This window comes from Emys orbicularis, chromosome 4, assembly GCF_028017835.1.
Source record: "Emys orbicularis isolate rEmyOrb1 chromosome 4, rEmyOrb1.hap1, whole genome shotgun sequence".
Classification (NCBI taxonomy): domain Eukaryota; kingdom Metazoa; phylum Chordata; order Testudines; family Emydidae; genus Emys; species Emys orbicularis.
In genome coordinates this window covers 136,620,346-136,647,212 of record NC_088686.1, presented here as the reverse complement: position 1 = coordinate 136,647,212, position 26,867 = coordinate 136,620,346, and the positions used below count along the sequence as shown (strand labels likewise).

General features: G+C 42.0%; 1 protein-coding gene across 1 annotated transcript; it reads right to left on the bottom strand.

Annotated features, from left to right (window-relative positions):
• Nucleotides 1-7,590: 7,590 nt before the first annotated feature.
• STK38 (serine/threonine kinase 38) lies at nucleotides 7,591-26,083 on the bottom strand. Its single transcript, XM_065403682.1, has 14 exons — nucleotides 25,867-26,083; nucleotides 22,936-23,071; nucleotides 20,995-21,046; nucleotides 20,717-20,839; nucleotides 19,880-19,963; nucleotides 17,358-17,481; nucleotides 15,288-15,442; nucleotides 13,903-14,005; nucleotides 11,958-12,019; nucleotides 10,883-11,000; nucleotides 10,440-10,563; nucleotides 9,053-9,148; nucleotides 8,613-8,707; nucleotides 7,591-7,721 (listed from the first exon to the last, which is right to left on the bottom strand). Exons 2-14 carry the CDS (start codon nucleotides 23,064-23,066, stop codon nucleotides 7,591-7,593), a joined length of 1,398 nt encoding a protein of 465 aa, XP_065259754.1. The 5' UTR covers nucleotides 23,067-23,071; nucleotides 25,867-26,083.
• Between the last annotated feature and the right edge of the window lie 784 nt (nucleotides 26,084-26,867).

Below are 26,867 nucleotides of genomic sequence, written 5' to 3'. Positions count from 1 at the left end.
GGTGGAGGCTAGCACTAAAGGCTGTTAGCTGTGTGGGGAAGCTTGAACAATGCTTGGAAGGCTCGAGGTTCTTCATCTTCGTGAGCAATAATTTCTGTCAGTGTAAAACAAAAGCCCCATGAGTTTCATAAATACGGCCCGCACGAATCCGATTAATTGAATTTTCTTTTTAATTTGGGATGGGCGGGGGGAGGGAATGTATGTTCATTCATTCCTAAGAGTGCCTTAGAACTTAAGATGAAACCAGGACCAGCTTCTGACTCAAACCTGGAGCTACAAAAGGCTATCTGAACAGTCCTTGTTTCTATGGCATCTTCTAGCTGAGGATCTCAAAGTACATTGAGTGAGCTCTCAGCCCTGCATAGGGGCAGGTATCAGCCCACTGGAAGAGACAGTGGATTGGGAGGCAGGTGACCTGAATTCCATCCATGCTCTGACATGGTGGGTGATCTTAGGCAGTCAAAGACAGGCCCATTTATAGTTTCCTAGGCTGAAGAGCTAGCAGCTGCTTATCAAGTTGATGGCAATTATGGAAGCTTCCATAAAGAAGCAAGAGTCACAGCAAGTCTGCCTCAAGGGAACTTCTGAAAAAAATGTTAGTTTAATTTTACCACTCGGTAATATCAATAAGTGGCAAAGTGGCCTGGGTAAGAGACTGACATTTCTGCTATCCCCTGACAAATGCCACCAGGTTTCTGGGACTAGGAGTGATTTGTACAAACAGGCAAATGTGGCCCTGAAGCCATCTTTAATTAGATCCAGTAAGAGCAGAGAATACCCGTCATCATTTAGTAACCACTCTGCATCTAAGCTGGCCCTCATGGTCTAAGAAGGTATTTTAAGTCCTAGATCATGTGTAAAAAAATTAAAAGAACGTAAAGCACAGTTCTAAGTTAAATCCAGTAACCATCCACCCATCTACTGCATTCTAGCTTATTGCAACTTGATCTGGGGTTAAGGCATTTGTAAACAAACAGAGCTTTAGTAATCCCAAACCCTATTAAGTGGAATTATAGATGTAAGTGATGATCAGATATTGGCCGAGGGCTGTGTGCTTTGGCAAGTCTGATCCTGTGCTCAAAAGCAGACTGGATAAAAACATTGTGTGTTGGGGTCTGAACTACCAGCTGGCTGTGGCATGCCACAGTGTCGTAGGAAATGAGTCTAATCTTCACTCACACCACCAAAGCCTCCATCATGTCATCCCTCACCCCTTGTAAAATAGTGAGCCATTTATTCTCCTATTCCTGTCTCCACACAGCACTCCTGCCTCCCTAAATGTAACCCTCTTTTTACCAAACCACTTCTCTCCTTGATCCCAGGGGCGGCTCTAGGCACCAGCAAAGCAAGCACATGCTTGGGGCAGCCCATTTGCAGGGGCGGTAGGGATCCAGCATGGGAGCTGAGAACCAACAGGGGGCCCTGGGAGCTGTAGTTCTTTGGTTAGCTCCCTGTCTATAGAGCCAGCCCTGGAGCAGGGAAAGAACTACATTTCCCAGCATTCCCTTGGCCACTACCAACAGGAAAGAGGGGGAGGAAGTGAGGAAGCTGAGACCTCATGCTGCAGCCTGCTGTGAATGGAGAGCTGCACTGGGAAGGGTAGGGATACCATATTTTAACATTCAAAAAATAGGACACTCCACTGGGAGGGAGGGTAGCCCCACCCTGCCCCCATCCACTCCCTCTGACTGCCCCCCACAGAAACCCCAACCCATCCAACCCCCCTGCTCCCTGATCACCCCCTCCCAGGACCCCTGCCCCAACTGCCCCCCAGGACCCCACCCCCTATCTAAGCCCCACTGGTCCTTGTCCCCTGATTGCCCCCTCCCGGGACCCTACCCCCTATCTAAGCCTCCCTTCTCCTTGTCCCCAACTGCCCCCTCCTGAGACCCCTCCCAACTTCCCCCCTAGGACCCCACCCCCTACCTGTCCCCTGACAAACCCCTGGGACTCCCATGCCTATCCAACTGCTGTCTGTCCCCTGACTGCCCCCCTGAACCTCCGCCCCATCCAACCCCCCCTGCTCCCTGTCCCTTGACTGCCCCCCCAGAATCCCCTACCCCTTCAACCTCCCAGCCCCCTTACCGTGCCACTCAGACCAGCGTGTCTGGCTTCGCGCAGCGCCAGACACGCTGCTGCATACATGCTGCCGTGCTCCCCTGCGGAGCCACAACCCCCCCCCAGCACCTGCCTTCCAGATTTGAACACCTCAAAATTCAGGAGTGCTCAAGCTCAGTTTGGGCGGCTGTTACTTCATTTCTCCCAAATCAAATATACTGATCCACTGTAACTTGCTATAGAAAAAGTAGGATAAAATTGAGCAAGAAATGCTTCCCAGTGGTTATTAGGACTGGAATTGTTATTTTCAACAGCCATTGCCTTTTTGTTTGTTTGTTTGTTTAAAAGGAAGACAGTGATATTGCATTGGCAAATTCCCCATAGAAAGAAAGAGTGGAACAAAAGAATAATAAAGGCACCTCAACTTTTCCTCATTTATGTAGGACAGTCTTATAATATGCATCCAGATATCCTCCAATCACACAAGCTGAAAATTGTTCCACTTTACTGCAGTTCTGTAACCATATGGGAACCAATCCTGTCTGTGTTCTGTGCACCTCTAAAATTCCTGCTGAATGACCTGCCCTGGGAGCAAGTTACCAGTGACCCAGGGCTGCGGTGGAAGGAGGGTGCAGGTGGGGGGGGGGAGAGCCCAGGGCTGGGGCGGCGGGGAGCCCAGGGCTGGGGCAGCGGGGAGCCAAAATTTTTTTTGCTTGGGGCGGCAAAAAACCTAGAGCCAGCCCTGCTTGGTCCCCAGCCCTACCCTACAGCAACTATAAACCCTACACTTTCCTCTTACAGAAATAATGGGCCACATCCTCAGCTGGTGTGAACTGACATAGCTCCATTGAAATCAGCAGAAGTATTCTGATTTACACCAGCTGGAGATCTGGCCCAGAACCTTAACAAATCAAGGACGTCACATGTTCCTCACCAAAGCAGCTTGTAACAATTCTCAGTCAGGGTCTGGTTGGGGAGCATGTCCTAGTGCTCAAGGCCACAACTCCTGACTGCCAAGGGGGTTGTGGGGAGAGCCCAAGCCTTCCCACTCCACTGGGCTCCGACCCAGGGCCCTTTGGGCTACCAGTGGTCTGGCAACCAAGGCTGCTTAAGGGGGTCCTCCCTGGGCCTCTTCCTCTCATTCCCTCCTCACCCCCGCATCATCTTAGTCCGAGACTTTCCCCTCGTGGGGAAACCCAAATCACAATAACTAAGGGGGTTACCAATGTCCAAGATCCACAGGATACTTCCCTCGCAGGTTGTCTCTGGGGTGCGTCCTTTCTTCCCTCAGGAAGGGCCCCTTTGGGCAGTTGTGTCAGAGCCTTAGGCTTCCTCTGCTCTGCAGTGCTGGAGCTGTGGGCTGCAGCTCTGCTCACCTCCAGCTCTGCCACCCAAATGAGCTAATTCCTGATCTCAATTCCTCCAGCAGATGGAGCATTTGCTGCAGGTGTGGGGGGGGGGGGGGGAAGGGGAGGGGGGGAGAGTGGCTAAAACCCAAATAATCCCTTAACCCCATGTTGCCCAGTGTGGGGTTTGTACACCCCATCATACAGCTACATGATCTCATGGTCATGACCTTTGTCTTCCCATCAGCCTAGTACCAGGGTTTATTATAATCTCTTGTGCTGTTATGCCTCATACATACGGCCAGCTGTTGCAAACGGCCAAGATGAAGTTAGTAAGCTGAGCTCAGTGATGTATCACACAATTGCAGCCTTTAGCAATTGAGAGCAGACACTGCCTTCTGTCTGTCCAGGGCAATTCACATTTATGGCACTCTATAAAGACACAGGTATGTTCTTTTTCAGAACATTTGACTATGAGAAGAGACCATATTTCTTTCACCTGCAACATCTTATTCATTTGGGCAAAAGTAGAATGCACATAAGGAACAATCCTCAGTCTATTTAAAAAAAAAAAAAAAAAAAAGACACTTCCATCATCAAATCCATAGTTGTTGTAGTCTAAGGGGCTAAAATGCCAGTCAATATCTAAGCCAATGTGCTTAGGTGAAGGACCCTACTCTCAAAAGTAATTGCTATTTTCATATAAAAAAGTGTAAATATCAGCAAGAGACATTCCCCTTTGTAAAAACAAAACACAGCAGCAAAACTACATTGACGGAAGAGGATTTATTTATTTACACAGCTGAGGAGAATGTAAAGATCATTCCATAAAAATAAGTTGGGTTTCCCCATGCTGAGACCCCAGCATCACACAGAACAAGTTTGCCAAATTTTACAATGTGATTTAGTAATAGCATCATGTATTTACAAAACGCTTTTTCAACTGACAGTTTAAGGCAGAGTCAGGGCACAGTGATAGTAAGTGGCACCTAAGTGCAGTTTTGTGCTAGGCATAATATGAAGAGAGGAACTGGCAGCATAACTTACAGTCACATCCATTAGGAAGTTTAAGATTGGAATTAGTTTCTCCTGCAGGTCTAGCTGGAAAAGAACCAGACCCACTCTTTGCAACCTTCATCTGTTTGCAGCTTTAAACAAAAAACCACAAGGCATTCCTAATTACCTCCATTTATCAGCTAATGAGAACATAGACAAGGCTGGTAACTTGTTAACTTAATAAAAATGTTTGGCTAGCATATCTAGAAAAAAAGTACAAAAATCTTATTCTGATAGCAGTGAAGTGTGGATCGTGGAAATAATACACAGTACTGTTTTTCTAGTGTTGACAAAAATACCTGTAGGAAAAGGCAGACTTATGATGCATCTGTTGTAAAGGAAAAATTGCCACTTAGAAAGGATGACTGACAGGTTTCACATTTAGGGGGAGATTTTCAAAGGCACTTAATTCCCATTGAAAGTTGACAGAAGTTAAGTTCTTAAGAGCCACTTGTGCCTTTGAAGATCTTCACTTTTTAACTCAAGGACGATAATATACAACACCCAACTGGACAATCTGAGTGTGGGGTCAGAAGGCATTCAGAAATCACATGTGCACTAGAGATTTCCATAACAAGGTATTGTTTATAGACTTTCACAGAACCCCTACAAGCTATAATTGTATAATTCTCTCCCTTGTTCTTTGGTATTTGTAAAAACACCAGTCCCTTTTATTAAAGGGTTAACAATGCAGCTACTGTCTCCAAACCTTTTACTCCGAAACCATAACAGCTTCAAAAGGGTTTTGATCTTCACATTTTAAGCAAGCAAGAATTGCAAAACAATTTTCAATAGTTAAAAATGCCAAGAGCTCTTAACTTTCCAATGGCTTTTAAGGCAACATTTTCAAATGTGGGTGACAGAGCAATTTTACCACATCTAAAATGTAATGATCAGTCCTTGATTTAAAAAACAAAACAAAACAAAAAAACCCCACTATAAATAGTATAAAAGGATGCTTTGCTGGCTAGCAAATAAAGACCCTGATCTTTATTTTACTTTGCTTAAGTAGTCCTATGAATAATCCCATGGGCCCAAAGATCACTGTTGTCAGAGTAAAAACTACTCTTGAATTTAGGATTGGCAGAATTTAGCATTTAAACTGCTTACAGCAATGCACTGAACCAATTCCTACTACGCAGAAATACAACAGCACAGATTCAGGGTTTCTGGATGGTCTCATAGTTACGGCATTTAGGGAGAGGATGTTAACAAGTTGTCACCCACAATCTTAATCAGGCTTTCTGTTATGTACAGTATTTGCACTCAAATTAATCCTTCATTCAACATTTACTCTGTGACACTTTAATCCAAAAGACATTTAGTGGAATATTCCCTAATGCAGCCATTAAAAAAATTATTACATTACAATCACAGATTCTTCCCTTTGTTAGTCTAGAAAGCTAGGGCTAAATACAAACCATAGCCACCAGGTCATCTTGACACACTGATCTAGCTTTAAAAAAAAACAAAAAAAAAACCAGTCTTTTTAGATGCTAGATATTTTTAGTGTTCAGCACCAAAAATATAATGTAGCAGGAATTTAAACTGTTCAAACTGATATGCACTTGTTAAAAATCTCGTTAATTTAAAATCTAGTGACACACTAAAGACCAGCACCACAAGGGGGGGGGTGGATCTGTTTGTTTCACATGCCACTAGGAATGCACTGATTGCACCTATTTTGTAGCTATGTGGTGTTCCTGCACATGGAAAGGAATTATCAAGAGCTCAGCTGATAAAGAATCCTCCAAATTAATTTGATCCAGCTCCGAGAGGTGCTTAGGCAAGGGAAGGCACTTTGGGGCTCTCATGGAGAGCATCCTGATTATAAAGGAATACACTTTCATAAACTACATTAGGCAATAATTAGTCAAAGAGAGAAATGGCAGGATCCATGTACCAGAATTTTCAGACCCCCTTGGAAGACACTGGGTACAGAGGTCTTAGCCATGGTACTGAGAGAAACTCTGAAATACTAAGTAGAGGATGGGAAGGCCACTGTGAATAACTGTTTGTAGAGGAGCCCTAGGCAGAATTTCACACTTTTTGCCATATCTTCCTGCTTGACACTACCCCATGCCACTAGCAAGTTACATCATCATCTTTGAAACTGATCAAGGCTGGCAGATTTTACAAGCGGCCAAGAGATGGCAGCAACAAGAACAGAAAACCCCATGGCCTGTCCTATTATACATAGGGGGTCCATCAGCAATCAGGATAAATGGATTTCCCTCCCTCCCCTTCCTATGCCCCCACCCCCACCCCCACCCACTCCTTTTCTAGGTCAGCTCCTGTTATTGGCTAGTTTACTAATAATCTACAATAGCCATTTGTTTGCGTGGAGGTTCTTCAATACAACAGTTGGAAACTGTTGGCTTCCATGGAGTAAGTTCTACCAGGATGAGTGGCCTGTTTCTCCTGTCACTGCTCAGAAAAAGCAAAGTGTTAAATATTTTTCTAAATTAAAAAATTGTGTAATGGCTTGAGGGTCATTGTCTTAGTACCAAAAGTAAAGTGCACCACAACTTGAGGCTACTGATTGAGCTGAAAAATGCTATTAAAGAGGCTTCTGAGTTATAAAAAAATAGCACTACAAACTACGGTTAAGGCAATACAAGTTTTGTTCATCTACTAGATAATTTACTGGACAGTTTTGTCTATCTCAAGCTTTAATTATTGCTTTATTTCCTCTGTGCTACAGTTCTTAGCCATTAGGAAAACAGTGCTGGCAGAACTGGCAGACTGAGTATATCGCTCATTCCAGGACTGGTGAAATATTTTGTAAATACCATATTCTTTGTGATGTTAGAAAGTAAAGGCGCTCTTCTCTCTCTCCTCCTCTACTGGATGAACAGTCTAGCAAGGAATTCAGTGTGAAAACAGAGACAGGCTTGCTCCTGAAGCAGCAAAAAATATCTGCCTGCATCAGAGGTAACAGAGTTTCGTGGAAGTTTTCAGTGGAGTGGAAGAAACAAATCCAAGTAAATAACAATGGTGTGTAATATATTGTGTCCTGAAAAACTTTTCAAAAAGAGTTCATAGCCCTCAGGTAAATTGTTTTAAGGGCATAAACCCAGTACAGAGAAACAAGATCCAAGGCTCAGAAATAGTCTCAGGTCACAGTTCACTACTTTCCTGCTTTCATATAGGATGGGATTGCCCCTCGGGCTGTCAGCCCCTCAAATCGTTTGTAGGTGTAATTGATGAAGACCCAGTCTTTGTTCTTGTAGTCAGTCTCTGGATGGTTACTTGTGGCCACTGAAAGACAAAGTGACACAAGTGTTAGCTTCTTCAGATATTAAACTGTACTCAATGTACATGACACTGGACACAGTCTTTTAGTTTTAAAGAAATTATACAACTTCTGGTTGGGAAAATTCTGTTTCCCAGTTTTATTCTTCAGTTCTAGAAAAAAGGGAGTCGTTACAGTCTATGGTGTGTTAAAAAATCCACCTGCTAACAAATGCTCAAACAGGCCTTGACATAAAAGCTGTCATTATGAAACGCATGGTGGAATAGCCATTCATTGATTAAAGCAGACCCATTTTCACCATGACACTGGAGAAAGTTATAAAATTACGCATATTAAGTCTCACGGCTGTGCCCTGAGAAGCACTGCCACATCCCAACTATACATTTCCATGGCAGTCATGCGTAACACCAGAGGAACCATCGTGGTCTTATTTGTACAATAAAAGATGAACATTTTCTTTATAAACACATTTATATGAAAAACTCAGGTAAGGCTATCAATGGCACTTCCATGAGGGATTTTTGGCTTTAATGCTACCACAGAACATATTACACTAGTTGAGTGAGGAAGACAGAGAGGGAGAAAGTTCTGAGTTTCACTTTAGTTTGTGGGTTTACGTCTGAAAGTGCCCTCAAATCCCCTTACATCTAGATATTGCAGCAAAATACAGAGTCCCTTGCTGCCTTGCGATGTCAATGGAAGTTCCGTGCACAAAGGACTTGCAGAATTGGAACCACAGTTTGTAAAAGTTACCATTCAGAATTCCCCCTAAGTATTAGATGATTACGGATTCTTATCCCGAACTTGCTATCAAGACAGACTTGTAGGATTCCTGTTAAAGTAAACTCTGCATTATCATTATATGTAAAATAGTGACAAGAAGGGGAGATTTTTACCTGTTGGTTTAAGGATATCCGATTCTGGAAATTCGTCGAAGTTTGAGGTGTCATCAATGCTTTTAATTTCTATTGATATTGCAGCAGGTCTCTCTCTGCCAAGAGCAACATTCTCAGTATTAGGTTTTAAGGCAGGCAATGAATACATTCCATTTCTATAGGGACTCAAAACAAAAGCCTTGACCTGGATATGCTTGAACCTCAGAGAAGTTCGGATCAAGATCTGAACTTCATCACAGCCACGCAGGCCTGGTTATTGCACAGGCCTGGTTCCCTGCGTATTCAAGTCAGAGCTGCTCATTTTACCATCACAGGCAAGTTTTTACTGTAGCAGCACTTCTGACAAACCTAACAGTCTAATGTAATTAGACCACCGGACTGGAAAATTAAACAAGGACTAGCTTTCTGGAAGGATGCTGAAGTGTCTGGCAATGTCCTACCTGATATGCTCCCAGTCAACCCCTTCAAAGAAGGGGTTACCCTTGATTTCTTCGACACCAGGTGCACCAATTCTGTGCTCCCATTCACAGCAAAATCTGTGAAAGGAAGCATGAAAATAGTGAAGTGTTATATTTAGAGACAGTGAGTCATTTTAAACTGAAGCTAGTATTTACATGTAAGAAATTGTAACTGAAGGATAATGATAAGAGCTCTTATTTTAAAAAAGTAATACACAAACTATGCTAAGGAATGCTAAGGCTGTGATAGAATATAGGGAATTTACATTCAAGAATAATATGCCCTTTCATCCAGGACCAGCAGGGGGCAACAGTACACACAAAGCATGTACGTTTCACTAGGAAATACGTACTTTTGTATTGAGACCAGATTAAAAACCTATCAGAAACATCATGTACATAGTTAAGACTAAAGAGCAAAATGATTGCATATTCTCTTTCCCAAGCCCAGCTCAGTGTGTACGGAATATGTTTATAAATCAAACTCTACACACAAACAGTGTCAGACACACTTACTTACCTGTTGTGTTACAACGGTGGGTCTGGAAAACATTTTGAGCCACTTCCAAGGAGGTTTGTAGGGAATTTATTCCCTGAACGGAGTCTGAGTTTTAATGTGTATGTTTGCCTTGGTTTAGACAAAGATGAAATGTTTCTGGGTTGGCGATTGGTTCTTGTGGAAAGCATAAAGGCTGATGGGGAGTTAATACATATAGATTGTATTATCTGCCTTAAGGCTGTTATGTGGAAGCAAAGTGGGTAAACCTTATTTCAGACAGGAGTTTGTTTGGATAAACTATTCAATTCCAAAAGGAATTTAGACCACTCATGAGAAGCGTTTCAAATACATCGGATGGAAAGCCAGCAATTCTAACCTGCTGTCCTAACGTAAGCCTATTTCAAGGACATCCTTTGCCAATATAAACAGAAAGTGTCCATACAGCCAGTTAACACAACTCAACATTCTCATTCTGTGTTTCCTTCAAGTGGAGATTCAATTTCTGAAGAATTCAGAGGCACAGGAAATGGGGGACAAAGACATGTAGGAGGCAAAAAAGCTACGAGATGAGGTGCTCCCAAACGTAAGATTTTACAAGAATCCCCATTAATGCAGCTCTTTAAGGGCTCCCAATTTAAATGACAGTGAACCACCATGAATTTGATGAGAAGATATTTGATTAGCGATCTTCCTAGTCAATACATAAGTGTGACAAATATATCACCTTAAACTTCGAAGCACCAGCTGTCTCGTTAGGCAAGCTGTAAGAGAGGTGTTTCATACAGTTTGTAGGATGAGAAAATTCATGACATGTAACAAGTGGCACCACACGACAAGCTTGGTCAGCTGCAGCAATTGACTGACTGGTACCTTAGAATAAGATCCTTTGCTTTCTCAGAGATTGGAACTTCCGGGGGGAAGATCAGAGTCTCTTTCCAGTTCATCACTTTCTTATAGGTTTCTTGAGGGGTCTCAGAACAGAAAGGGGGATAACCTGAAAGAGAAAATACACTCCGATAGTCACAAATTAGTCACAAATTACTCTTCACTTCATTGCAGAAGCTTAAATTGAACTAATTTGAAGCCACTGGGGCGGGAAAAACAGCAATAACTCCATTTGGGTTACAAGACAGAAGTTTAAAAAAATGCAGGTGAACAGCAAACTGGAGAAAATTGCTTAACGTGAAAATGGGCACCAAGTCTGAAGGTGTGCCAACAAAAGGTAAACGAAGCCATGAAAAAGTGAACTTTGACTCTATTATGTAATATGAATTTAACATATACTCTAGGTTTGTGCATTGCTCGTTTCTTACCAATTAACATCTCGTACATGATGACCCCAAGTGACCACCAATCACAAAGCTTGTTGTAACCCGTCTGCATGAAGACTTCAGGAGCGATGTAATCTGGAGTTCCCACAGTGGAAAAGGCCTGAAATTGAATGGCTTCAGTTACACATTTTGAGAGAGATCCCGTCTGACTGACGGGTGACTGACAAATCTTCGCAGGACCAGAGGGCTTGAACAGAACCCTCACAGACAACTTATTCAAACCAAAAGATAATTTTTTTTTTTTAAATAAGATCCCACATGCTATCAAGATACCATTAAAGTGACAGCAGTGAAAAAAACCACTATTGTAGGGGAAGGGAATAAAACCCATTTAAATACTGCAGCTCTATTTTTAGAGAAGATAGACTTTTAGAAACATTTTAAGTGAGATTAAGAAAGAGATAAATAATACTGTTTAAAAGTCTTTGTAGGAAGCTGTTCCTCCATCCCCTAAGGATACAACAAGGCTAGACAGTGACCAACAACTGCAATACAAATTGTAGCATAGCCCTAGTTCACAATGGAGACTTGGCTCATGTTCATCTCTAGCATTAACACTGCCAAGTAACATGCGATAAACTCCATGATTAGATTTGCATCTCTCTGCCAGATCCAGCTAGATTTTGGCAGATGTTATTGTTTATGAAATCTGCACGGTAAAATCACCACTATGCACCTCCATCCATCTGCTTTGTCCATTTCTCTTAAGGCATCACAGTCTGGGTATGGGCTAGAAGTCTCCCCAGAGGCAATGTTACATTGGAAGTAGCTAAGAACGTGGCTCGTTTTAGCCATAATTGCACCAGAAAAAGCATCAAGCCATGCTGGTTCTCTATCTTAAGCGTAAAAGTCACCAGAATTTTACAGATGGACAAACGAGTTATTTCTTTTTTAAAGCCCAACTGCACAGATCTTTCACAGTACTTCAGAGAAGTGTTCTGAGAGTTTTGAAAAGTGCCACAGTGTAAATGCTGTTCATTTTAAATATCAAACAGCCAACCCACTTGCATCTCAGAGCTCAGCCGTGAGCATCTGTAGACAGAGGGACTGCACTTACCAACTGACGTCTATTTCTCTTCCACGTTTCTGCTTTCCTTTTGGAATTCATGTTCTGGAAAGCTAAAGAGGACCAGAACACACAGGCATCAGTATTGCTCATTTTTCTTTTCCACTGTCTGTCCAAGATAAATAGCCCCACTTGAAGTTATACATAAAGGGGTAGTGTTACTCCTAACTCATCAGCAGCTTCTAGACCCTGCCACTTGACAGTCTGCAAGCACTAGACACTGCTGCATTCTGAGCACTACAGTTACAATTCTGTAAGCACTTCCATTAGACGTCCACGTTTTCAGAAGTTGATAATTCCAGGAACAAAATACTCACTTCAAGATGGCTACATTTAAAGGATTAGATTCAGATCTCAGTTACATCCATCTAAATCTGGAATAAATCTCATGAATCCAATGGAGTTAGCTCAGCTTTAAAATGACGTAAAAGAGATCACACTCCAACCTCTACTCTCTGTAAAGTTCCAAACAAATCTATTCACACATGGTATATGCTTTTGTTTGCTGAAGTTAAAATAAAAACATTGATGTTTGAGGGTCTTTTAGTCAGTCACATAGCATAGGCACAACTAGTTAAAAAGCCTAGATTGGGAACTTGGGCTTTAACTGCTTAGTAGAACCTTATCTCTGATGACAGACATGTCAGGTATAGTCATGTTTATGGTATTTTACAGTGCAAGCGCTCAAGCTACAATGCAACACAGAAACAGGAGGGATAATATAGATCAGCATTTCCTTTGCATCCATCTCTTCTCTGCGAATTCAGTTCAGTGAGCCCTGGAAACTGATGTCCTCTCTATCCACAGAGCAGGTAAAGTAGAAGCAGCAGCAGTGCCAGCTTCCCAACACTGTCCTCCTATCATGCCTCAAACCTGATTTGAAGGGACCATCTGTAAAGGATAGAGGGGTGTTCCGTCTCTACAGCTCAGAGAGGCCAAAGACAGACTGCCAATAAAGGGTCAGTTAGTACTAACTGTGTTGGTGGTTTTTGTAATGTGTACTCCTGTTCACCAGGAACTGGACTCACGGTGGTGTCAATCATTTGAATGAAACTATTTTGAGATAGGCAAGACACTGACTACCAATCATAAATGTTAGTTAATTGGGATCTCAAAGCCTCTGATCAGGAGGAACTGTTTCTTTTAAAAGCACTAGAATGAATATATCAAAAGCCTCTTTACCAATCACATATCCTCACCACAGAGAAATAGCCAAGAGAAAGTGACTGCCTCCTCTTTTTCAAGTAATATATGAAAGAAGAGCACAGAGTCATACCAGATCTAGCACAGAAGCATTTACACTGGTGTTGCTGCAGAGGGAAATTGACTAGAAACTGAAGAGTACGAAGTTTTGTTTCTTGCGAAGAACCTAGCTTCAGGAGAGTCTGCAATTTCCTATTGTTCTGGTGCCATGCTCCCGTTTTTCTTGCGAAACAATTTTGAAGACTTAGATTCTGGGGATGTGCATTCCCAAGAGTTAAACTATCTCCATGCCTCCACATGTGATATGGCAGGGTTTGCCATGTTAGTCTTGTGCTCTGCTAGCATGTGATCTGCTAGCAGTCCTTGCTAAAGTACATGCAATGAGCCTATAGTGTAGTACAGCATGGAAAGGATAATATGAGACTTGAAGGAAGGAGCAAGCTTATTGGAAAGGTAAACGCTTATATTTACATACATATCTTGTTAAGTAGCAAAAATAAGAAAGGAAGTGCACAGTGCAGAAAGTGCAAGAGGGAACCTGCAGTTTAAAAGGGACTAATGTGCCACATATACCATTCACCGTTTCATCCCCAAACCCTCCACATATGCAGGGTTCATTAGATCCCTAACAGCAGCTTTCCACCATTGTGTTGAAATCAGTCACCTTTGGAATTTCTAACGCAGTTCCCATAGTAGAGACTATAAGTGCTGGTACTGATGAGAGAGAACTTACTGAAATCACTCGGAAGACTGTGGTTCAAGTTTCTGTAGAACTCCGTTCGGTGAGCCTTCTTTAGCCCAGTGCAGAGACCGAAATCTGACAGTTTCACATGGCCCTAGAGATGTAGAGACCCAAAATGCAGAAGAAATACAAGACATCCACCCAAAGAACAGAGTTATTTACCCATTTATTTCATATGACAAAACACTAGGCATAATTATCATCTTGTTCTAGCCTACAATTGGAATGCGATATTGAACAAACCTAGGGATAATTTTCTGTACTGCCACACAGTGGATGTGATTCAATTTCCAGTAATGTTCCCAATAAATGTTTACTTCAATGGGGGCTGAAGGCACTTCCCCTTGCAGGATCAGCCCCATAGTCCCTTGAGGGAGAATATTGAATGGGATGAGGCAATGACCACCCCGGGTAAGAACAAATAGCTTCCAGGAGGAGTGCTGTCTAATCCTCTGTCAGAAAGTGGATGAGTTGTGGGTGGACTCAATAAGACACAGGATATTCCACAAATTAAAAAATGTTACTCTGCCCGCCCAGTGCTTGAATTTGTCTTATCCACAGTGCAAGGCAGCAATGACTTTCAATGTGAAGTTCTTTTTTGAACCTAAAAATGGCATATTATATCCTAAACTTGCATGACTCTGTAAAGGTCTGCTCCAATCAGAGCACTTAATTATATTTTGGAATCAACAGAAGTAGGTAAATTCTTCTTGTCAGCAAATTTCTCCCAGACAAGGCAAGTAGAAAAACATAAAATTTTACTTAGCAATAGTAAGGTATTGAAACACACCAACTTCCTGGATACTACCTACTATAAATACATACAAGTAAACCTGACCAGTCTGGAGAAAGATTTTGAGAAGAGATAAGAGCTAATGAGACTGGAAGCCTAATGGATCAGCTACATCCCCACATTTGGTGTAAACACACTACTCAGTATTTGGTGAGCACACGCAAAGCAGATGTCAGGCCCAAAGGAAACGTCTTAGACTAAGGAGGAAGAAATGAAACCAAAAGATGGTTTTAAACAGCACTGAAAACCAAACACAGCTCAAACAACTGCCACAAGAGAGCACTCTGTAAATAAGATACTGTCAGCTGAAGGTTAGATTGATGTAGCTTTACTTCCATCAGGTCCATGGAAAATAACCTTCAATTTCTTACCCTTACAGAGGATAACTAAATGATAGTGCCATCTATCATAGCATTCTGAATTCTAAGTTACCCAGTGTATTTGCTGCTAACCCAAATGTCAACCAGTTGTTATGGGAATATCTTTTGTTGGACCAATTTCTGTTGGTGAGAGATGTTTCTCTCATATCCTGGGACCGACATGGCTACAACAACACTGCATACAGTGGTTGATATATTTGTACCTTACTATCCAAGAGGAGGTTATCTGGCTTGATATCCCGATGGATAAAACCAAGCTGATGAATGGAGTCAATGGCTAACACAGTCTCCGCAATATAAAACTGAGTCTCTTCTTCTGTTAGGGTGTCTTTTTTCATCAACAGTGTCATCATATCACCTAGAAAAAGTCAGCCACCACAAACAGCAGAAGTAAATACAAACTGATAATTAAGCCCAACATCCATTTTACATATCAGTGAATTTAGACACCATTTTTATGAAACAATTATATTTTATACATTGTGGATTCACAAACACCCAAGAAATGCATACAGAAGTGTAATTAGTTCTTCACTCAGCTACAGTCGAGCCTGTTGGTGCTCTTTAGTTTATTCAGTTGAAAGAATTTAGCAATTAGATTATGAAAATAAAGCTTCAATAGAATGCCAGTTCTTTGGGGCAGGGACCATGACTACCGGTTTGTTTGTACCCTGATTGAGGCCTCAGGTTGCTAGCACAATACAGATACGTAAATTTAAGATATATGCTATCTTAGATTTTTAAATTAAACCTAGATTCCAGGCAATGTCTTCTCTCAGTGACATCACAAATAGAATGACCACAGGCCATCAGTTGGCGCTAACAGAGAATGTCAGCTTGACGTTGTTTAGTAATGTAAAGCCACATACAGGAATTTGTTGGTGGCAGGTATTGAGACATCCAATTTTACAGAAATCCAGTAGACCCAAACTAGTTTGTACTAATCAGCAAGAGACCCACTGAAATACTATATTCTGTGAATTAGCGAGTAGATGAAATTTAAAAGGATGCGCCAAATGCACTTTGGTTCATTATAATTTTAGTTTAGTTTTCATTAAAGACTTGATAACATACCAAATAATGTTATAAAGTAATGGATATAAAAAAGCCTCAACAACAGTCAGGTATATAGTCGTCACTGAGAAGTGAAGAGAGACTGTCTTGTGAGCATGTAAACTAGTGTGTGCTATTTACCAAGCCTCTACTGCATTTGATTTTGTGCCAGTCTGAGAGTTTCTTTGTCTCAGTTATAAAACATCTAATTAGCAAAAAGGTGAATTGTCTGCTAGAAATGTCTCTCAAACCAAAATTAGTTATGGACAACCACACATAAGATCTGGACCTTAGATAACAATTCTGCAGCCAGACACACATTTAACAATAACAGACTGCATTATTGCACTATGTCAGGTCTGAAGTCAATCGTTTGGTTTCAATAGTCACATCATGTTTTCAGTATAACCCAGCAAGATTTCAGTAGAACATTCTTCTTGTTAGTATACTATAGTACAGGGGTAGGCAACCTATGGCATGCGTGCCGAAGGCGGCACGCGAGCTGATTTTCAGTGGCACTCACACTGCCCAGGTCCTGGCCACCGGTCCGGGGGCTCTGCGTTTTATTTTAATTTTAAATGAAGCTTCTTAAACGTTTTAAAAACCTTATTTACTTTACATACAACAATAGTTTAGTTATATATTATAGACTTATAGAAAGAGACCTTCTAAAAAGGTTAAAATGTATTACTGGCACGCGAAACCTTACATTAGAGTGAATAAATGAAGACTCGGCACATCACTTCTGAAAGGTTGCCGACCCCTGCTATAGTAGTTTCAACACTCAAGAGTTAATCTTTAAAGCTCTTCTTTGCAGATAATAAAGAGGTTATTTCTGATGCAAACCAACTACAAGAAAAGAGTTAGAAAATTGAAAGCTGGTTATGGTTCTAAGAGGATAGGTGTCAGACTGTGAAGATAAGGCTTGACAGAACATCTAGGTCAAGTATGCAAACATTTGTACCTAAGCATGAACGTACCCATGGCACAGACAGGTAACTATGGGCCTGACCCTGCAAGGTGCCAAGCACCCTCATTCTCCAATGAAGTCACCAGGCATTAAGAATGGCTCAGTTCCCTGCAGGATCAGACCCAACACTACACTATAAAGCAATTACACATGTACAAATACCGGTAACAAAGACAGACAAGATTTGTTATAAAGCCAGAAGACTGCCACAGAACAAAATGAAAGTGACCTTTTTATCTCAGGTAATTACCTCCAGGCAGGAACTCCATGATAAGGTACAGGTTTAACTTATCTTGAAAACTATAGAACATTTTCACAACCCACAAACTGTCTGCCTCCACTAGTATGTCCCGCTCCGCACGAATATGGCCAACCTAGGATATATATATATATGCATATGATTAATTATTAAGTTTTTGATGTTTTATTAGATGCATTTATCTTCACACACAATTCAAACACTGTTTTGAGGGGATTCAAAGACTGAATATGCAACTGTCAAGTCTCTACATTAGGAATGGAAATACCATCACGTTTCAATACTTTCATCACTGGATATTTTCACGTATTAAAATAGTGCAACAGGTTTTTAGGCAAGTATAACCTTTGAAGACTGCAACAGCTTTATAAAATATGCTTCTGAGAATGAACAGGCAGAAAACCTTACTAAAGATCACTGACATTCTTTCATATGCTTTGTTTGGAATGTACGGACTGAATAAATTCCTTGGGATTCTGACTCCATCTGACCCCTCAGTGCATAGATCTGAAGATCCTTTATATTCAAAGGTTTCAACTGTAAACCGTATGACACGTTTTTGTTTTGAGGATCTTCAAAAAAAATTGCAGTTACATCAGTAGATCTACTAACTGCAAAGGGAATGTTTGCGTAAGTAACTGTTCACCAATGTAAGCAAAGGGTTTACAATACGACCCTAGTTTTAATGGCAATTGAAGGGCTTGAACCTAGAAACACCACCATAAGTAGTGTTTGCTACAACAATTAGTCCAATTAAATGCACTCAGCAGGTCTATTGACAATAGTGAGCACTATGTCTGGTAGTGAATGGTTGCAAGATCAGGTCCTAGAGATGTCTCTGTCCTCATCCATTTGAGTAAAAGACCAGTCTAACACCGTAGCGTGTAACTCAACCACTGCATACAACTATTCAGCAAGTTTTCATGGAGAAAAATAATCCCATTTTAGTCTAGATGACCGTTTATATATACACCTACTATACCTATAAAAAATGGATCCCCTCCAAGTCAGAAGTACAGCTGTGGCTAGGGTAGTATGGAGAAGCTTGTCTTACAGCTACCTGCTTTATATCTGGACTGTAGACAAACAGAGCACTTCAACGTCTAATATTGTTACTTCCTTAACCTTCACATGGAAAAGAGAACATTGATTGAATTATAGATATGATGAAAATACACATTTGATTTGAGGCGCTTATTATACAAGATAAACTACTTACTATTTGGGTTATAATATCTACTATATTAAGAGCACTAACTAAAACATGCACAAAGGGTACTAACTACAGTTCAGAACAGTTAACATCTAGCAGATGAGATACGGATATTTCATAACCGAGATTGGGAGTCAAACCCAGGTCTCCAAACACATCAATGCAGGCCCACACACCAAGCACTTTCAAAATTGCTATGTAAAGACAAAGAGGTCAAGCGTGCAATGCTATTTTTTAAACTAATACCTTTAAAAGACAAAAGTTAATTCAGGAATTACTGCCTACAAAAACATTGCTTCCTAGATGAACTCCAGTGCCAAAGAAGGATTGGTTGGTTCAGACTGTAATAGTCCCAGAAGGGCTATCAAAGATATAATACAATGACTCAGAGATTGGCATTAATATGAAAAGTGCCACTACTTTGGAGGTCCTGCGAATGAGTCTGAAGGATTCATGCAGCTCTAGCAACTGATATTTACAATTAAATCTATTAGACATGCTAAATCAGGATGAAATCAGATTTGCAGCAAGCCAGCACTCTGAAGATTGTATTGAGAGTTCACATACATATCTTTGGTATCAAGTGGTAACACAGTATCACAAAACGCAGAAAGAGGAACATAATCAGTTGTAATACAAGTGTTCCTCTATTGCTGTTCAGAGGAAAACTGCCATTTTCCTACACCTTGCTTCTCCAGGTTTTCAGATGGAAACAGAATGTTCAGTCACACTCTATATCTGACCATAATGCCTCTTGCAAAAAGCCAGTGCAACTGAAACCTTCATCAAGAAATTGACCAAGGTTGCAGAGACAATTTTTTTAAATGCTGTTTTGAACATGTGAATGAATACATGTTATTACATATTTACAATTAGTCACTGATAAAAATAAAGAAATATAGCAAGTGAAAGCTATATTTTTCCTCATGACCACATAAAAGTTAGACTCAAGAGAAACCACATTTCTTCCAGAAAGAGTTACAATAAGGCTGAAATGTTCAAAGTGGTTTAGGGAAAACTGAGTATCCAAATCCAAGGCAGGTTGGAAAGTCTCAAAAAAAAAAAAAAAAAAAAAAAAAAAAAATCCATCTATCCACCCACCCACACACCCCTAGCAGTTTTTAGCTAGCAAAATCTAAACCATATGTTGCAGTGATTATTCTTTAGTGTTTTGTTTTGTTTTTTTAAATATAGGCCCACTTTTGTCCCCCAGGAATCTGAGTTTGCAATGGAGCAGAAAAAAAGATTTTAAAAAGAGGCAGAGCTACTAGAATTGCTATTTGAAATTACTATTAATCACCTGCTCTTTTTCAAGCATGTCAGCTTTGCGTAGTATTTTCATCGCATATACATGCCCTGTGTCCTTCTTCTGGACAAGCCGCACCTTCAAGTTTTGCAAAAATATGGAGTCAGAAATACATCCTTATCAGACCAACTTTTCCAGGTTTCTTTTACAGTATTCTGGGTATCATACCCTAAAACCAAACATTTCACTTCTATTTTGCAAAGCAGAATCAGATTATAAGGACAAATAGCACTAGCTGGCTTATGATAATGGGATACAGAGCCTGCTACCTCTAGGACACCAGATCATTCTACCAGAGCCCACTACCTCTAGGACACCAGAAGAAAGATGATACCATTTGATAGCATTTGGCAATCTGTGACATGAAACGAGTTGGATGGTCAAAACCCAGTTTAGTGGACAAGTTTCTATGTCATGAAAACCTATTATAAAAGGCCCTTTGGGGTGCAGCTTCTGCTATCACTGCATCCCAAAAACCATTACTACAGGGTCACGATGGAGGCACACTGGCACAGCAGCGTCACACCTACACTGCTGCTGTTATATCTGTTCTACAGATGGAGGGGCTTTCCAAGGTTGACAACCAAGCCCATTTCACCAGCATTTTGGTCCTTTTAAAGATGTGGGGTTTTGTTTGTTTAATACAAACTAGCACTGACTACACAAAGTCAGATGCATTTGAATGTCAAACTTTAAACAAACATTCAGCAGTGATTATTGTGTCATTTGGCTTCAAATTGTACTGTTCTGATCTTTTAAAAAGTCTTTTCAAAACATTCCAGTCCCTATAATGCTACTACAGTTTTATTCAGTAATCAGTTCTGTTCTTACCTCTCCAAATGCTCCTCTGCCTATTACTTTTAAGGACTCAAAATCTTCCAAACCAAGTCTTGTTCTCTTTAACCGAAGAAACTCCGTTTCCTTTCGGGCATGTGCGGATCTCCTGAGTCTCTTCTAGTGTTTGTTTTAAAAAGAAAGCCATATAGTTTATGAGATTCCATAATGAAGTTCCCATCTGGATCATACTGAACCAATTAGAGAGGTCACTAAAGGTATGACTATGGGTTATTTATATTATCTAACCAAAAGACTTGTTTTGTGTTCATTACCTCTTCATCTTTTAAACCTTCCTCTTCCATCACTTTTTCTAGCTTCTTCTGTCTGGGGGGGAGGGGGGGGGGAAAGCAATGGGGAAAAAAATGTTTAGTTCTTCAGAAAATCCTATAAAAAGCATACATACTTTCAACACCTAGGGGAATACTGTCTAGAACTAAGAGTCAGAGGACTAGGAATTTGGATTCAATATGGAAGTGTGAAGAATTAGAGTTATGGAAAGATGCTGGTCTCTCCAGATTTAAGCTCAAGCCTACCTTTCCAACAGAAGTCCAACTTCACCACTTTCCCTCTATAACTCTGCTCATCTAAACCAGTCTCCCTGAAATTTCACATGCCTTATTTTATGCAAGGATAGTCTGGTGGCTACACGTGGACTGGGACTCAGGAAATCTGAGTTCAATTCCTGGTTCAGCCACTAGCTTCCTGTGTGACACCAGACAAGTCACTTAGTTTCACTGTACCTCAGTTCCCCCTCTGTAAAATGGGTAATACAATTCCCCACCTACCTAGAGGTGTTGAAAGGATAAATTCATTAATGTCTGTGAGATGCTCAGCTACCTTGGAGATGGGGGCCATATTTGTACCTAAACTGATATTTATGGTTTTCTCCCTTAAAATATTGATACATTTACAACCTTAATTCCACTTTTTTCCCCTTTTTGGTCAAGGAATGTAATCTATTTTTGTTGTTAAGATTTAGCTTTGGCCACTGCAGGAAAAATTCCTACATTAATGATGTTCTGAGCTTCCCGATGGCCTTTTCAGCATCATATTATACAAATGCACTGAAGAATTCCTATTCAATATGCAAGTCATTCTTTGCAAGATCCTTTTCCAGCCTCCAGTTGCCACTAAGCAACTGCTGGGGTATGATAACATTTTAGCCCAACATCTCTGTATCATGTATACTGAAATTGCTCTCCCCTTATTTAGGCACCTAGGAAGTACAATTTGCTCACCATCTCTCTCTAACACCCCACTCAAATGCCAAATGTGAATTGCCGCAGCAGTAGCTCAGCAGGACCAAACAATGTTTACGCTTTTTCCAACATTAAGTGTTTACAGAGAAGGGAAGGAAGCCTTTCTGAAAATTCTGGTTATAAGGCCTATTCTTGTGACATGCTCACCACACTGAATTCGATGGGAGTTTAGGGTGCTCAGCACCTCAGAGAATCTGGTCCACAAAGAGAAAATAAAGGTTTTTAAGGAATTTATTATATCATCCATCAAAGCCTATTAGACCTCCTCCTGCCTATGAGTTAGTCAAGTTAATGTTAAATTACAGTCTTTACAGTAGTAGCTTGGTGCCTTTGAACAAGTGAATTTCCCCTTATCAGATGGCTGCATCATAAACTGTAACACAAAATGAAGCTGAAACCACATGACTTCATAAAACTACAAGAAATGTTAAAAGGGAATAAAAAATCAAAAGGAGCAACAGTTGAAAGAGTAAATATTTGTAGAGACTGGTCTCTTACTTTACTGCTTAAATGAATCTAAGCTAACGATACAATTGGTTTCCACTTAGATATATTAAATCTTGCCAATGTGTCTATTGGACTCTATTTTTAAGTTTGAAAAGAAAATGTTTCAACTGATTTCATCAAAGCAGGCTCAACAAAATGGCTTTTTTTTAAATTGCTCAGCTTAATGGATTTAAGAACAGATATTCTGAATCAGAAAAATATTTTCTTCTAATTTATAATAATGTCCTCTAGCTAAACATTTTTACTCATCAGCATCATATTTGAGAAGCTCAGATAAGTAAGGTAGTTACTAGCAAGGCCTAAGGTAATGTTAAGGTAAGTTAAATTTGAGCTATAATTTACTAGATAGCACCTGCTCAAATGGGACCTCAAGTTAAACAATCAGGCCACTAGTTTCCTTTCACTTCTACACAAAGACACTTTCCATCTCCCAACTGGGATTTTTACCTCATTTCCCGTTCTTCATGTTGTGCTATGAGATTGCTATAGAAGTTTTCTAATGTCACTTTTGTCATTGTAACTCGCTCCTTGGTGTGGTTACTCATGGATGAACAAGGTGTTGGACCTGTCATTGCCATGGCTACTAGAAAAAGGGGAGGGGGGGAGAAGGGGAAAAAATACATTTGACATTACTAATGACAACACAACATGGAAGCAATAATTCTGACCAATTAACTGACGCTCAACTACATTAGACGCTGGAATTAAGAATCAAGACTGAAGTTAATATTTTATATAGTTTTAATATCTAAGTTATCAGAGAGAGAAAAAATGAAAGACTAGTTGTCTAAACTGGGCACCATCAGTTAATGAGAGAGTCTGCAGGGAAGAGGGTTACAAAATAAAAGGTACATGTCAGGCTTCCTGTTTTTGAACAGCATTCAAAAAGAGGGAAGGAAACTTGACAAATATTATGCCTCAAAAACCACATTTTAGCCAGTATTGAAAATGTTTTGTACTTCACCCAATCTATTCTCCTCATCTTCTAAAAATGTTAGGAATGAAAAAACCCACCCTGAGACACCCAGTCAGAGGTTCCTTTTTCTTTTACACTTCGAGGAAGAGGATACCTCTACGTTTGTCAGTCACATGCAGAGCCCCTTATTATGAAACTTACCAGGAGCCAAAATATTAAATGGATGTGTGGAGTAGTTAAAGACAGACAGACAAATTTGCTATTTTTAAACTACTTTTGCAATTAGGGTCTCCCACTGTAGCAGAAGTTTCCACAAAACAGCCTGCCAAAATCCAGATAGATAATTACCTCTAAACAAGTATGAACTTTTTTTTTTTTTAAAGTATACTGCATCTACATCTTAAATTAAATTAAAAATAAAGTTTAAGAAAGACACAAAAGCTCCATGTTATGGCTCAAATTCAGGGCAAGACCCATGCACCCTAGCTTGTTTATTGTAAGAAACAATAAGTAAAATATAATGTATATAAAATGTACAAGCTCTTTGAACAATCTAAGACAGTGTTTTCATTGAAGTTTTCTAATGGCAATATAACCCAAAAGAGCAAAATTCCCGTGGCTGGAACATATCCCTAGAAGTCAGAGATAAAGACAAAGGTATCATTTAGAGACACTCATTTATAGGGCTGCAGGTTTGGCAGGGTGCAGAAAAAGTCATGCATACTGTGACTTCTCTGTCCATGAGGCTCAAGGGGGGTGGGTCCTGGAGGTTGGTGCAGAGGGAAGGCCCAGGGGGAGGAGTTAGGTATGGAGCCCACTTCACACTCACCCCACAGCAGCAGCTCCTGTGGGGCTGAACCCAGCTCCCCACTCTGGGCATGTTGCAGCACTACTTACTCAAATCTGGCCCTGCTGCCTCTCCCCCGATCACAACGAAGGGGAGGCAGGACCAAAGCAGAGCAAGTGGCACTGTGACCCCATGCACCAAGTCGCAAGGCCTGGAACAGGGAGCTTGGCCCAGCCCCATGGGACACAGGAGCCACGGCTGTGTCCCTGGTGAGTGCAGGGCAGGCTCTCTCTCCAGCCCCCTCCTACCTCACTCCCCCTGGGGCCTTCTCTCCTCACCGGGCTAGGATTAGGGCTTCCATGCCAGGGCCAAGGGTGCTGCTCCCTCATTTATCAGGGCATTTTTAATTTAAAAAACAAAATCACAGAGCAGTCACTAAACCCTGACTTTTACTAAATTTACAGTGACTGCTCCATAAATTTTAGTTTTAAAAAATGAAGTGACAAATCTGAAACCCTACGCACCACATGTGTGCATGGCCCTTTAGATAACTAAAAATGGCAGGCCCCAAAGAACTTATAATAGAAGCTATTTTTATTTGACCTGTTAGATATCTTCTCTTTCTTCAAAGAACACAGGCAATCTAGAGACTGTTGAGGAACTTTTGCTGTATTTTTGATGACGTTATTTCTTAAAAAAAAAAAAAAAAAAAAAAAAAAGCAGCTCAAAGTGACACTATCTGAATTAGAAAAGACAGATAATCTCTTTACACAGCACTTCAAGAGCCTGCAGATCAGGTATCTGTGTACTGTAAGCACATTTGCATCATTCACATTGATTATGCTACTAGTTCCTATTTCCCAGAGAGCAGAAAACCATCAAGTGACAAGCTGGTGTTGGGTGGCAGATAAAAGGAGGGGGAAGAAGAAAGACAACTGTACCTTACTCCAATGCAATTATGCTTGTGTGAAGTTTGATAAAAGGGAGAGAGAGCGCCTGCCTCTATTTATCTATATAACATGGACAGAGACAGTGCAGGCTCCCGCCACCACCATGGCTCAACCTGGACTTGGAAGGACCACCTCAGGGAGCCAGAGGAGAATTAAGTCTTTGGGGCCCATTTGGTCCTCCGCTGGCAGTGCCAACCAAAGCGTGAATCGGTGGCAGCAGGAGCCAAGAGGAACTCGATGGAGTGGCAATAAAAGGAGCCAGCCCAACTTTTAGCCACACAGCAAATAAAGCAGCAGAGTAACCGCCCCTCGCCGCGAGGTGCTTTACCCCTGCCCTGGGAGCTCAGCCCGGGCCAGTTTAGGCAGCTGCCCCCCGGCGATGCCCTGTTCGCATGGAGGCCAGCAGGCCCCTCACCCCCGGCTGCTGGGGCAGCTGCAGGCTGGTCTGCCACGGGAGCTAGGGGCTGAGCCCGCAAGGGCGCGTGGGCCAGGTGCAGCCAACGCTGCCTCCAGCTGCCCGTGAGCCTGGGCGCGGGGGGGGGGGGGCGGCAGGAGACGAAGGGGAGACGGGGGGGGGGCACAGGCCGGGAGGGAGGATGCAGCAGCAGCCTGAGGAGAAGGGGGCAGACGGGGGGGAGGGGGCAAAGCCGGGGGGAGCGGTTGCCTGAGGGGGAGGGGGCGCGTCACTGGGGCAACAAGCTGAGGGGGTCGGGGGAATCACTTACCGGAGCCCCCTGCGGGGCGGGTGGGAGGAGATGGGGGCGCGGTCCCAGTCCCTCCTCAGAGCCGGAGACTCGCTCCTCACTGGGGGAGGTGGGGAAGGGATCGGGGTGCGACGCTATCACGGCCCCCCCAGCGCTCTTCGCACCGCCACTCACGGAACGGACGGCGCCTCGGACGGGACAAGACAAGCAAGCACCCCTCTGAGCCCTCGACGACGTTGCGCATGCGCCGCCGCCCTCAGTGCCGAGTCCTCACCCCGATAGAGGCGGGGCGCTGACGGGAAAGGCGCATGCGCGAATTCCTTTTCCCTCCAGAGGCGCGTTTGCAGCCGGGGAAGGGTGATCGCGCTGTGCGCATGCCTCTCCTTCCTTTGAGCTCATTGCCCAGGCGTCTGACTCCGCCCCGCACAGCTGCAGGGACTACAGGTGGCTGCAGCTGGCAGGGGTCGGTTGGTGCATGGATAAAAAGCCTTGGCTGTAACGCTGCTAGTGCCATCTACTTGATGACGTTTGACAGGGCAAGATGACCGCACTGATCATGCCAAGCCTGCAAAGAGTCCTGAGTCAGGCCCTCCCCCAAAATCATGAGACGGGCCTAAAATTCATGAGATTTTGTTACAAAATAAAGAGTAGGGGCGTAAGAGTCAAGACTCGGTGTGTTCTTTGCTCAGCCATTGACGTACTGCATGGGCTACTTAACCAGTGCAAGCCTCATTTTCCCCATCTGTAAAATGGATCTAAAAACCTCTGCTTCATAGGTGTCTTGGGAAGTTTACTGTATTTCATTAATGTTTCTAAAGTGTTTTAAGATCCTCTGACAGAAGGTGCCATAAATGGCAAAAGAATATTATTGTCAGAATGGAACTGGACTGAGACAGCCAATTCATTTTGCATAGGTTGTTGAACGTGACGTGACTTTTGATTGTTGCCAACAGGGGCTGATCTTGAAACGGGGGCTTTAGACGCTCATATTCCAATCTCAGTTGAGCCATCCAGTCCTCCCT